Consider the following 12,784-nt stretch of genomic DNA (forward strand, 5'->3'; position numbering starts at 1 on the left):
CTGCCTCTGCCTCCCAAGTGCTGGGATTAAAGGCGTGCGCCACCACCGCCCGGCTTCTAAGGAGTTTTCTTAATCATTTTATGTTTACTCCCAGTCAACTGGTTGCTTGCTCCACCTCTTGACCTCTGGTTGACTTTATTTAATCCTGTTTACAATATTCAAGCAGAAAGCTCTTGGATTAAAGGTGTGTGCTAGGGATGTGCCACTGTACAACTAAAATACAGGGTTTTCCAGTAAATAACACAATCTCAGGGTTCACAGTATGATCTAATATCCTGCAACAATACTTCATTCTCAAAATGACCACAATTCAGTATGGATATGAATCTAAAAAAACAAAAAAAAACCAGGAGGGGATATATTGCTTGTTGTTGTTTGTTTTTGACAGTTTCGGGGGGTGGGGAGGAGGAAGAAACACAATCCTAGCTGTTGTGGAAATTGTAGATGGGGCTAGCCTTGAACTCAGAGATCCACCTCTGCTTCTGCTGGGATATATATATAGCTCAATGGTGGGGCACTTGCTACATACATGTGGGTCCCTAAATTCAATCCCAGTACTACAAAAAAACCACCAACAATACAAAAATAAATCAATAGGGGAGAAACAAGGATAGTGAAAGATCATTTCTATTGATTCCAATACTTAGAAACAATTTCTAAATAGCCATGAGATCAGTGTGAACTACTGGAAAGAACTGCTTCATATTCTGAGTCCACATTTCCTATCTGTTTGGCAAGGAATTCCTTATTGGCCAGTGTGATTTTGGTATGGAGCTGCTGTGGTATATATTCATGGTGTATTCTAGTTCTAGCAATACTAGGAGGGCTGGCAAGGGGCTTGGTGAGGAAAGGCATTCAGGGGCCAAGCCCCTCAACCTCAATTCCTTACCCAGAAGCCACGTGGTTGAAGTCAAGAACTGACTCCTGAAAATTGTCTTTGACACTCAACTTCATCCCCATATTAGTAAAAATCTTAAGAGTAAAAAAGAAAAATCTATAAAATATTAGATCTGCTTATTACTTGACTGTTAATGATTTTTTTTTTTTTTGGTATTTATTCAACAAAATGTAGGATGTCTTTTCATAAAAGATATGACACAATAGTATTTTCCTGGAGCCCCCAGGGTCCCATGCCTGGGGCCACACTTGGCAGTGGACTAGTGTGCATGCCTGTAGTACACTCCAATATAAAGACTGCTGGATTATGTAGAGCCGAAATAAAGATCACAGGGAGACACAGGACAATTTAAGAAGCCTTGAGTTTATTATCTGATTTACAATTTCTTATCTGATTTACAATTGATAAAGCAAAAGAAGGTGCATAAAGAGCTATTTGACAAAATCATGTTCCAGATATGACACAATAGTATTTTCCTGGAGCTCCCAGGGTCCCATGCCTGGGGCCACACTTGGCAGTGGACTAGTGTGCGTGCCTGTAGTACACTCCAAGCACAAGCCTCTACACACCTGACAGACAAGGCCCCACACAGACAACTCTCAATCCAGATGTCAAGCCGATGTGAGAACCAACCACTACTAATTATGCACTGGGGACTTGGAATACTGTGTAAAATGTGCCTTCAACAGATGACAGGCTCTTGTGAGCTTCGTCTAACATCCTCCCCTGACAGAGTCTGATCATTTATGCCAGACCAAGGGCAAGCGCAAGACTAAAAAATAAAACCCACTTAATTAACAGTGGCTATTTACATAAGATTTGGGAATCTTCAAAAATTCAGGGCAATTTTAATTCTGAGCTCAAGGAGACTCTCTGAATAGGTGACAGGCTACTTGGAAGTACCTGAGAAATCATCACAGAAAACCCTGAAGGAGAGAGCAGTTGGGTTTCCCAGGCAAGCGCGACAGTACATACCAGCTGACTGTGGATGAAAAAAAAGAGAACAGTTGAGAGTCCTGTGGAGGAAGAACTTACTGGAAGATTCCAGTTCTTGCTATATTTTGCAGATAGTCCCATGTAACAGATTCTCAGGCTGTACCAAAATAATTTTAGGTGAAAACTGAAAATCAGCAAAACCCAGGTTTAAGACAGGATTCACTGTCAGAGGGAGACAAGCATGCACGGGTACAATTTGTTCTGACAGAACAGCAAGATCAATTTAATTTTCAAAAACCCAAGTCTGGTTTTCTTTAACCAGCTGTGTTCACCTGGCTGGCAAGACATAAGTTTCCAGTGGTCACTTAGGCACTGATAAAAAGGGCAAAATTATTGTCAACACAGAACAGAACTCCACAAAATGTAGTTCATTACAGTGGGTTCCTTACTATGTACAAACCTGGTTTCTTTAACACTTCCCCACTCTGTGCCGTTCTTTCCTTCCTTAGAAGCTGTAAATGTCTAACCAACAGGAAGAGTCCTTCCTCCAGGAACCGAGGCAAAGCTTTAAGGTTCTGCAGAGGGAGGTACTAGAAATGCAAATGCTGTTTTTAAAATGTGAGTTGGAATATTTAGGAAATTTAAACAGCAGAATTCTTGTTAATGCCTGCTTCAGTCAGGGTCACTCACTAACCCAGAGTCCTTCATAAACCTGTGCGTGTGCGTGTGCGTGTGAGTATATGTGATGAACTGTTGACAGCAGCTAGACTGGGTAAAGGGGGTGAGGAGGAAGGGGGCAAAGGGAGGGGCATCTCCCCACTCTTTGTTTCTGAGAAATTTAGAAAAGTCGTATTAAAGATTCTAGAAATATAGAAAACCCATATGCTCTTACCACTGTGTGTGGATGCTGGCTTTACTAACCCCTTTGAGTGCATCTCTTCTTGGGAGGAGGCTCAAGCGAGAAAGACAAAACTCCTTGATAGAAAAGAATTTCTCTCAAATAAAATATTTTCAAGTTAAGCACCAAGAAGACCAAGTAAAAGGCTTTCTGCCTTGACAAACAAAACCAGCAGGGCCCCCTCATCTTCTCCCTATGTGCTTGAACAACCCCATGGAGACAAAGCCATGTCATCTGCAGTGGCAGACTCTGGCCTGCCACCTCAGAGCACAGATCTACTCCCCAGTGTGAGGCCTGAATCACAGGCTGAATGCTAAAACCCCAGCTGCAGGCCTCACTTGCTTTTCAGCTTGTTAAAAAGGAAGTCGGAGGAGAAGAAGTCTTGGCTCTTCCATGAACAACAACTCTTCTCTACTCCTGCAGATATCAAGAGATAGGCAGATGGGTGTACACAAGGAAAACAATAAAACCCAACAAAACACACGTTCAAAGCCAGCACCTGGGTCTTACTTTAATTTAATGTGCCTGAGAATTTTTGTGCAAATACATGTCATCTTTCATTAAAAATATGCATAGCACACTTTGGAAAAAGTTACAACTAACTTTTCTTTAAAAATTTAAATATATAAATATACAACATAATCTACTACTGCCTACTGACTGATTGCACTTCTGGTTTAAACCCTTCTGGCCTCCAAGGAAAACTGAGAAACACGCAATTATGTTTGCATTCCTGGGCCACCGTATTGTCCAGAAGAAATATCCTAAAAAACGTTTTTGATTCCAATTTACCCTTATTTTCCTCTTAAATCCCTCCAAGCCCACTCATTCATTAATTTAATTTTTTTTTTTTGTGTTGTACAAAAATACAAGCTTAAAAAACTGAAGATTTAGTAATCATAAATACAAAGGAATCTATCTGGGTGGTATTTGGGTTTTCAGTGCCTCAAAGTCCCCAAATAAGAAAGTCTCCATTTCTGATGTAAAGGACAAGATAGAATTCCTTATTTTCTAATGCTGAGAGTGCACCTTTGGACGGATGCATTTGACCAGGGACCAGCAGGGAAGGCATCTTCCACTGGCTCAGTAACAGACAACTGCGCATGCACCAACTCTGCAGAACAGCCTCCTCCCAGCAACAGCCCAGGCTGTTCCAGGTTTCCTTCCCAGGCAGGCGTTTCCAGCTTGTGTTCGCTAGGGACAAAGGTGCTAGCACTTTAGCATTACTGTCATGTTTCGTTAGAATTTGGTTTATTTTTCTATTCACTTTTTATTTCCAAGGCAAGGAAAAGTAGCTGAAGGAGCAAACTAACCCTTTCTTCCATTTGTCTCCAAACTGCTCGTCACTTGTCCCCACTTTCCTAGATTCCATCCTCAAAGACCCTCTTCCAAACGTTCTATCCTTTCACTATGCCCTCTCCACATTCACAGTCCTTCTGCAACATTCCTTTTCTCTCAGGTTAGGCCGGTCTCCATTCTCAGTACGTCTCTATCCTTCATGTGCTAGTTTATATATGAGGTCAGTTAATGCTGAGCCTCAGTCTTCCTTCAGGATACCCATTTTGGGTGAGGTTGTGCAAACTGGGGCTCCAAAGCTACCCATCATGACTGGAAGACTCTGGTTCCTCCTTAGTCCACCCAATAAACTGCCACCTGAATTTAAATAAACAGCAGAGTCTGGTTTTTGAAGACCCATTTCTGCCTCTCGGCTTTTCCCCTTCTCCTGGGGATCAGGGGTCTTGACCACCCTGGCTATTCCCAGCCTCTTCAGCCTGTCTACCAAGTTCATCTTCAGCTGGCCAACATCAGGAGGTGCCCTTGAAGGTCTCAAGCCATACATTTCTTGCAGGAATGTTTCAGCTGGTCGGGAAGCCAGGAAATTCTCGGAGACATGGACTCGGGGTTCAAAAGGCAAGGGGGAGGAGCATGGTGAGTGCGACGGGGAATTTGGTGGTGTGGAAGGGGTGGCCAGGGCCTTGGGGCGAGGCTGTAGGAGGGGGTTTTCTGAAGCCGGGCTGTGGTACACTTTAGCAGAGATGCCTCGCTCCTGCAGGAGTTTGGCTAAGCTCCTCGTGCTACTGAACGTTATGGTGGAGTCCCGCCGGTTTGTGATGGATTCACCAATGCTTAGTCTGTAGGATGCAGCGGGAGAGTTCACAGCTGTGCTGGATGAGCTGCCTGCACCACTTCCACAGGACAGTGATGGGAAACCAGAGCTGGAAGAAAGGTGGGCAAAAGTGCTTAGGAGTCAGAAATGCCAGCCGGCATTTAACTTTCAAGGATGCGTTCTTACGGACAGCCTTTTCCAACTTCATTTCACTGAAAAATAGTTAAGTGTCTAATTAAACTGTCATTTTCTCAAGCAGTGTCAACTCTAAACGATGGGAACACATGGACATTCATGAAATGCCTTGTCAGTCTCCCTTTGGAATGTGTATTTTTAAAAAATTAAAAACAATGAAAAGCTCTGACATCTACTAAATCTTGCTTCTTATTCTACACTTAGTAAAGACAAAAAAAAAGCTACATAAATCATATATTTAAGGTCATGGTAGAATGGAAGGGCTTTTACCCAGCTTTCCTCTGTAAACAAAGGTTCCCAGGATTTACTACATTTTTCCTGGTACAAAATGATCACACATATCATAGTATCAAGATTTTTAAAGATTATGAACTAAAGACAAGTATAAAATTAACAAATTAACCAATCACCTTCCAGAGCACTGACTTGTACAAGGGGAATCTGACTTCTTGGTCAAAGCTCAACTGAGAACCTCTGGTCTCTCTCCCACTTCATGGCAGAACTTCTTGCCCTTCCCCAGCTGTGTTCCTACAAGAGTTCCTTTAAGAGGCAAACTTCTAAGGCTTCTATTGGTGTCTAGCAAATGTAGAAGACCTGCAAATTGTTCATGAGGGCTTCTGCTGGGACCTTGAGTGGGTACCACCCGGTGGTCGTGACTGTTTCCCTCTTACATATGCTTGAATCGCCATCTTATTTCTCTCCTTGTTGGCAGCTAGAGATCAGACTCAAGGGTGGTCTTAGGGAGAGTCTTCCCAGTGTGAACTCACACGCTGGATTTCACTCTTCTACAGCCATACTCTTACCACTAGCTTGCCTCTGTATCATCTTTCTTCTTTATTTTTGATTATACTTTCCCTACAAAGACCAAAGTGTGTCTGAATACCACCTCGGATTCTGAATTGGCAGGCTAGAACCAGCCTCAGTATGGCTCAGGAAGTAAAGTCTGTATTTTGAATAATTTGGCCTTGGCAGCTGATGTCATAACTCAGAAACGTCTTTGCACAGAGTTGGGTGAGCTAGATAGTCACAGGGTGAGGACTGGTCATGCTAGAAGGAGCAATTCGGTGCTTAGGGTGGGGCTTGGGACTATGACGCACTAGTGTGGAGGCTGGAGCTCTACCACAGGGATAACCAATAATGCCTAGACAACAAAGCCCTGATGACAACTTTGGAAATCGAAGCTTGGGGTTTTTTGGGGGGCAGAATTCCAAGTGCACTGTCAGAAGCTGAAGGTTAAATAATGAATGGATGAACAGGACAAGCTGCATGGATGGAGCCCCAGGTCAGTAAATAAAGCATCTGTCTAGATCTTTATAACCCTGTGAGTCTTTGTAGTGAAGTACTGGACCTGAGAGGATCTGGAATGACCTGAACTCGTGCAGCATCAGGGATGGAGGTCTTGTAAACAGAGTGGTAGCTCAAACCTTGCAGCCTGGTTCAGTTAGGATACAGACAGCCTCAGGTGGGTCATTTGTGTTAGCTGTCTGCTCCTGGACCAGTCACCATAATTTTCTATGCCTCAATTTCTTCATTTTATCCAGCATATTCTGTCTACCTTGAAGAGTTATGATCAAATGAGAAAATACAATGTCAAAATATTCTAAAGACAAATAGTCACAAATGGTAATTAAAATCCCCGGGAATTAAAACTGAAGGTAATTTACAAAGAACACTTGTGTGAGACCCTGACTTCCCAGGTCCTCTTACCTAGGGGTGACCTGAGTGATGTCAGAGGGATGTAAGATCCTGCAGGTGGTGAAGGTGAATGTTGAGTTTGTGAATGAGAGACACTTTCCTGGGTTCGAAGTTGCAACTGAAATAAGAGAATTTTAGAAAGCCAAACACAGAATTGAAAGATTGGGTTAATAACATAAAAGGCTCATCGTTATTTTGTTAGCAATACAGCATTTATCAATTGCCTTTGTAGTAAAAAGTTCCTAAATATGGAAATGAAACATAAAGAATACACTAGTATTAACTGATTAGTATACAACTGAACTCTCAGTACTTTAAAATTACAAATAAAAGGAGCAAAAATAGCTTAGAAATGAGAGAAAAAGTCACTGAAAAACACATTAAAAAAATTAAGATCTAGTTAGCTAGGCACCCAGGTCGAACCCTGGTTCTTAGAATAGTGTGTGCTGACTCCAGAACACTTCACAGTAATGCAAGGATGAGGCCTCTCTTATTTTATTTATTTATTATTATTATTATTATTATTATTATTATTACTATTTGACAGGATTGAAATTTGCATGTGGGCACAAAAGCAGTGGTGGGTAAAAATTCTGTCTCCTTAGCACCAACCAAGGAAATGACACCAGATTATACTTGTATTCTTCATTCTTACACATTCACAGTATTTTTTTCAAATATTGAAGAATATTTTTTCAAACGTATTAAAGAAGGTGCTTGATAAAAGAATAAAGTTATCATGAAGCCGTAAATCTTTTTACTATGCAGCACCTAGGAGTGGGAAGTGCTCGCTAAGAGTCCCTGCTGTCTACAAGGCAGTCACAACAGCGACTACAAGGCAGATACAACTGTGGTTGCCTACAGAAAAGCGTTTGTGCAGCTAAATTGGAACACTATTTACTCAAAAGCACCATTAATTAACACACAAGCTATAATTATTCAGACTGGGAATCTGGCAGGCATTTTCTTGGGGGAAAAAAAGCTGTCAATATTTTCTGCCAACGACAAACATAAGTTTCAAGTGAAAATCAGTTTTAGGAAACTTAAGTCACTCCTGAGAGTTTGGAAACATCGTCAGTCTTTCACGGTGATGGAATCAGACACCAGCACACCATCTAACGCAGGGTCGACACCTGGTTATCTGGGTAACCGTCTCAACAACCACGCAGAGCAAACGCTCGAGAAGGACGAGCACACTTTCATGAAAGCACACATGAAAACCCGCTGACAGGTCTCCACACTGCTGGGACTATTCAAGAAACTACCACTTGCCTGCTTCTCATCTGATTTCAAACAGCATCCACAATTCTCAAAAAGACGATTAAAATACTTTCCCCTTTTCTAGCTACATACTCATCTGAGAGTGTATTTTTTTCAAATTTTTCATATAAAACATTGTATCAGACTGCAGAAGTTCATAATGAGAATCTTCAAGTAAGTCAGAAATTAGAGACTTGTACAAGTTGTAAGACAAACCATTTTCTTACTATATCCAAAAAGTTGTTTCCCAGAAACTAGTATTTGCTTAAAAGAACTTTTATTTTTAAATGGGTTAATTTTTTTTTATTAGTTCTCAGTTTTTATTCTAACTTAATTAGTATGAGTAGACATATAACCCATATAGACAAACCTGAGATTCTCAGGGACTTTTAAGAGCGTCAAGGACCCTGAGACCAAGAGGCTTGTAAACCACTGACTGACCTGCCCTCTCGCTTTGCCTACCTCACTTCTACAGACTGGTAGGAGAGAGGGGAGGAATTGGAAATGTCAGCAGTGCTGTGGGTTTGTATTATTTGATCTCCACTAAGGAGTAAACTCCAGTGAGACTGTGCAGGGGGAGCTGGATCGCCGCAGCAAGACAATGCAATGTACTGGTTACGAGGCCATACTCAACTACGCCTCCTCTCACCTGTACCTGGTCCACCTGCTGAGGTCATGGGCGGCAGGAAGATCCCTGTTACTGGCGTGGGCAGTGCAGGCTTCTGCTCTAGTTGAAGAGGCTGCTGCACCTGAAAAGTGATTCCTTCTTCTTCATCCTCCTCTAAATCCGAGATGTGATAGACGACATCCTTGGGCACCTGTGTGAAGCCTTTAGTAATGACGCCTGGTCGTGGATCAAGAATGGTTCCCAAGTTCGGTTGAGCGAGCTGCTGCCAGTGATGTAGAGTCTGTGATCCTGAACAGGCAAGCAGGACAGGCATGCTTTACATTTCCCATAAATCCTCACTCTTGAAGAAGCTAGAATTATGTAAGCAACAGCAGTAACAACAGAGCTACTTATGTAGTTTTGACATTTTGTTAAAATTTGTAAATTTAAGTTCTCTGTAGAAAACTGACATGACATGAACAGCTGAGCAATAACTTTTCTATTTCAAAAGACAGTCTTCAAAGGGACATCTAAAGAAGAGGAGAAAAAAAACCAATAAGGGTTTTAAACAGAACCCATGCTGCTCAGGCAGGAAGGAGGCTACCCACTTCAGGGACAGGCTGCACCTTCCCAGGTGGCAAAGACCAATATTCCCCCAGCACAGTTGATGAACTTGGAAGCAAAAACTGGGTACTTAGGTTGGAAAATAACTTGAACTTTCTTGTGCACTTCTCTGCTTGCTCATGACTCTACTTTCTTTGATCTGCCAGGAAGAGAGGGAAATGCAGGTGATAACGTGGAGAACATGTCCCTTTGGTTCCAGCCCACGTGACTCTGATGAAAGAGCATCCCATCCCCTTGTACAGTATGTCACATCTAATTGTGTTGCTGTGGTAATTTCATCCTGAAATCAGCAACGCTCACCAACACTTGGATCAAAGCAGGAGTCTACAGGATACCTATTTAAACTTTTGTTTTAAAAGGAACTTTTAAGCACAGAATTAGAGAATCATCCATGAACCATTAATAGCCCATAAATCAGATATTTATTTTGAATTTAAGTTGTGCTGTAGGTAAAACTGAACTGAAGAAGAGTACAGACGGAGCTGTGTGCCTCTACAGCAGGGACACTCTAGCTGCTCTTCTTCATTCATCTCAGCCTGCTAGTCCTTCTATGCAACTTATATTGATGGGTTTCCATAGCAACAGTCAGGATAAGAGCATTCCTACTTCCCTCTTCCACTGATACTAAAAAGCCAGAAAAGAACAAATGGCTGGCCGGGGCAGTGGTGGCGCATGCCTTTAATCCCAGCACATGGGAGGCAGAGGCAGGCGGATTTCTGAATTCGAGGCCAGTCTGGTCTACAGAGTGAGTTCCAGGACAGCCAGGGCTACACAGAGAAATCCTGTCTCAAAAAAAACAAAAAACAAAAACAAACAAACAAATGAATGGCTGAAGACTTGGTGACTCAGGTCTCATCACTTACTGTCTTGCTATGTGGCACCACAGAACAGCATACCCAGACGGCCAGACAGCCTGTGCACAGGGTGCCATCATAACACAGGTCTCAATTCTAGGAGAGACATCTAACATATACACAGCTTCTAAAAGCGGTTACTGACTTATTACCTTCCAGGGGCTTGACAATCTGTAACTTCTCTGGCATGAAGCCTCGAAGGCAGCCGGCACTGCCGAGGTCCGTGGTCTCTGACTGGTCAGTGCAGACAGAGGTGAGGCTCTCCGAGGGGGCGTCACAGCTGCTAACTTCTTCCTCCTGCTCAGCCAGGACCTGGATCTTCCGTTCCCATTCTTCAGCAAAGAACTGCTTCTCACTTAGGTAGTTCTGTCTTCTCAGGCTAAGGCGATGCAATGCTGTAGCCAGACCGCTATCCTCAGGGGACCCTGGGGGGTTCTTGGGCCGAGAGTTTCTGTGGGAAAATCATATTCGATGACGAGACTGTAGACTGTGAGAACAATCTAGACCTCTCCTTTCTACAGTGCTGGACATTAACAAAGACTGACCTTAAGAATAAGGTGTTTTCTTAGCTATTTGAAATACAGAAATAACAACAAACAAAATCATCAACAATACTGTTATCATAACAATCACTGTAACATATTGTACTGGTTTGGTTTTGTGTGTCAACTTGACACAAATCAGAGAAGGAGCCTCCATTAAGGAAATGCCTCCATGAGATCCAGCTGTGAGGCATTTTCTCAATTAGTGATCAAGGGGAGAGGGTTCAGCTCAGTCTGGGTGATGCCATCCTTGAGCTGGTGGTCCTGGGTTCTATAAGAAAGCAAGCTGAGCAAGCTAGGGAAAGCAATCCAGTAAGCAGCACCCCTCCATGGCCTCTGCATCAGCTCCTGCCTCCAGGTTCCTGCCCTGTGTGAGTTCCTGTACTGATTTCCTTTGGTGATGAACAGCAATATGGAAGTGTAAGCTGAATAAACCCTTTCTTCCCCAGCTTGCTTCCTGGTCATGGTGTTTGTGCAGGAATAGAAATCCTAAGACACACATCATTTCCAATTACCTTTAGAAAGTAAAATATGTTATGTTGTTCTTGCTAACTTCTCTACCTCATTTCATTATGAAACTGCAGGCATGGTCTACTTTTATGTTCAGGTCAGGTACTCCCAAAGTTAGTATTACCACAGTTCATACAATTTACTACTGAGAGCAAGAGGTACTATTGCTTTATATAACTGTGATTGCTAGCTATACACTATTATATGCTTTTAATCACAGAAAGTATGAGTAGGGTATGATGGCACATGCCAGTATTTGCAGCACTCAGGAGACTGAGGCAGGAGAATCATGATTTTGATGGCAGCCTGGGCTGTAGAGGAAAACACTCTATCTCAAAACAAGCAAAATACAATAACAGAAAAAAGAAATAAAGAAAGAAAGGAAGGGAGAAAGAGAAAGAAAGAGAGAGAAAGAGAAAGAGAAAGAGAAAGAGAGAGAAAGAGAGAGAGAGAGAGAAAGAGAGAGAGAGAGAGAGAAAGAGAGAGGGAGAAAGAGAGAAAGGAAGGGATAAATGAAATGAAAGCATTCATTTTGGGGCCACAAACATCCCCAAATATGCAGTGTATCTGAAAGAAAGCAAGGATTATAAATTACAAAAGACTGTTTCTCATAGGTTTTTGAGATGCACTTCCCCCCCTACTTTTCAGCATTGAAATTGGGAGGTATTTTAGAATTGATGTAGAAGGAACATGGCATGTGAATGTTCCTTCTAGGAGGGCACACACCCTCCTAGCACCACTGTGGCACGATGTAGGCATGACAATGCAGTGAGAACTGCCAGCTGCAGAACCTTCTGGACAGTGTGGAGGGATGCTGGGGTCTGAGTTCTCCAATCTGGTATGCCAACAGGATAAGGAATGCAGCCCCACCGCCAGCCCCATCCCTCCTCCTTTCCTGCCTTACCCTGGAACCTCTGTGCCACTCCCTTGGCTCAGGAGTGTCTTGTCCTCTGCTTGCTGGACACCAGACTCAAAGGGCTTTGCCGTCATGATGACACTGGATCGGTTGGAGCCTGGGATGGGTAGCAGGACTGGGAATAGGACAGAGCGGCCCCGAGTGTCGTTGGCAACCTTGACAGTATCAAACACCCGTTTCTGCTGGGCCCTGTCAGAAAGGAAGAAGCATGCGTTCCTGAGTCTCACAGGAGAGCGCTTCCTGAGGACTGTACTCAGACACAGAACCAGACGTAAATCTGTCCTGAGTACTCTCGTTTGGGAAAATTGAGGAAATAATTTTGATACAGGAGAGCTCCCTCCTGGGAAGAAAATCTGCATAGCAACATATTCACTCCTGACTGGCAGTCATTGCTCTATTGTGTGGCTCCTTCCCTCTGTGCCAAGGGATCAAACCCGGGACCTCACACTGCTGCACAAGCCTCCACCACACGGGCCTGACGCTTCTTTTAAATTTCTACTCTGATGGAGCAGCAACAGCCCTTGCAACCTGTACTTACTTTTGTTTAAACACAGACTCCTCATCCAAGCTCAGCTTTTTACGCATGGTTCCTTCAATCTCAGCTGCCAACGATTCCTAAGAAAAGGAGTTCAAGATTTGTAAAGTGATTACTACGTATGTCGACAAACACAGAGGTCTGGCTGGCTGCAGACCAAGACATCTTCTTGCTTTGCTGTAGTTTCTGTGCTAGTGTTTCATATAC

At 43.0% G+C, this 12,784-nt stretch overlaps 1 protein-coding gene across 3 annotated transcripts in view; it reads right to left on the bottom strand.

The window, feature by feature from the left end:
• Positions 1 to 1,241: 1,241 nt before the first annotated feature.
• The window catches only part of Trak2 (trafficking kinesin protein 2), a 62,906-nt gene continuing 51,363 nt past the window's right edge, over positions 1,242 to 12,784 (bottom strand). For 2 of the 3 annotated variants that reach the window (XM_031367595.1, XM_031367596.1), the window contains 6 exons: positions 12,581 to 12,657; positions 12,031 to 12,231; positions 10,227 to 10,525; positions 8,639 to 8,905; positions 6,742 to 6,847; positions 1,242 to 4,948 (listed from right to left, as the gene is read on the bottom strand). In XM_031367595.1, coding sequence (XP_031223455.1) covers positions 4,270 to 4,948; positions 6,742 to 6,847; positions 8,639 to 8,905; positions 10,227 to 10,525; positions 12,031 to 12,231; positions 12,581 to 12,657 — 1,629 coding nt within the window. In that variant the 3' untranslated portion in view covers positions 1,242 to 4,269. The remainder of the gene's footprint in view (positions 4,949 to 6,741; positions 6,848 to 8,638; positions 8,906 to 10,226; positions 10,526 to 12,030; positions 12,232 to 12,580; positions 12,658 to 12,784) is intronic. The other variant, XM_031367598.1, reaches the window with a different exon arrangement.

Source organism: Mastomys coucha, unplaced genomic scaffold (genome assembly GCF_008632895.1).
Source record: "Mastomys coucha isolate ucsf_1 unplaced genomic scaffold, UCSF_Mcou_1 pScaffold14, whole genome shotgun sequence".
In the NCBI taxonomy this organism is placed as follows: domain Eukaryota; kingdom Metazoa; phylum Chordata; class Mammalia; order Rodentia; family Muridae; genus Mastomys; species Mastomys coucha.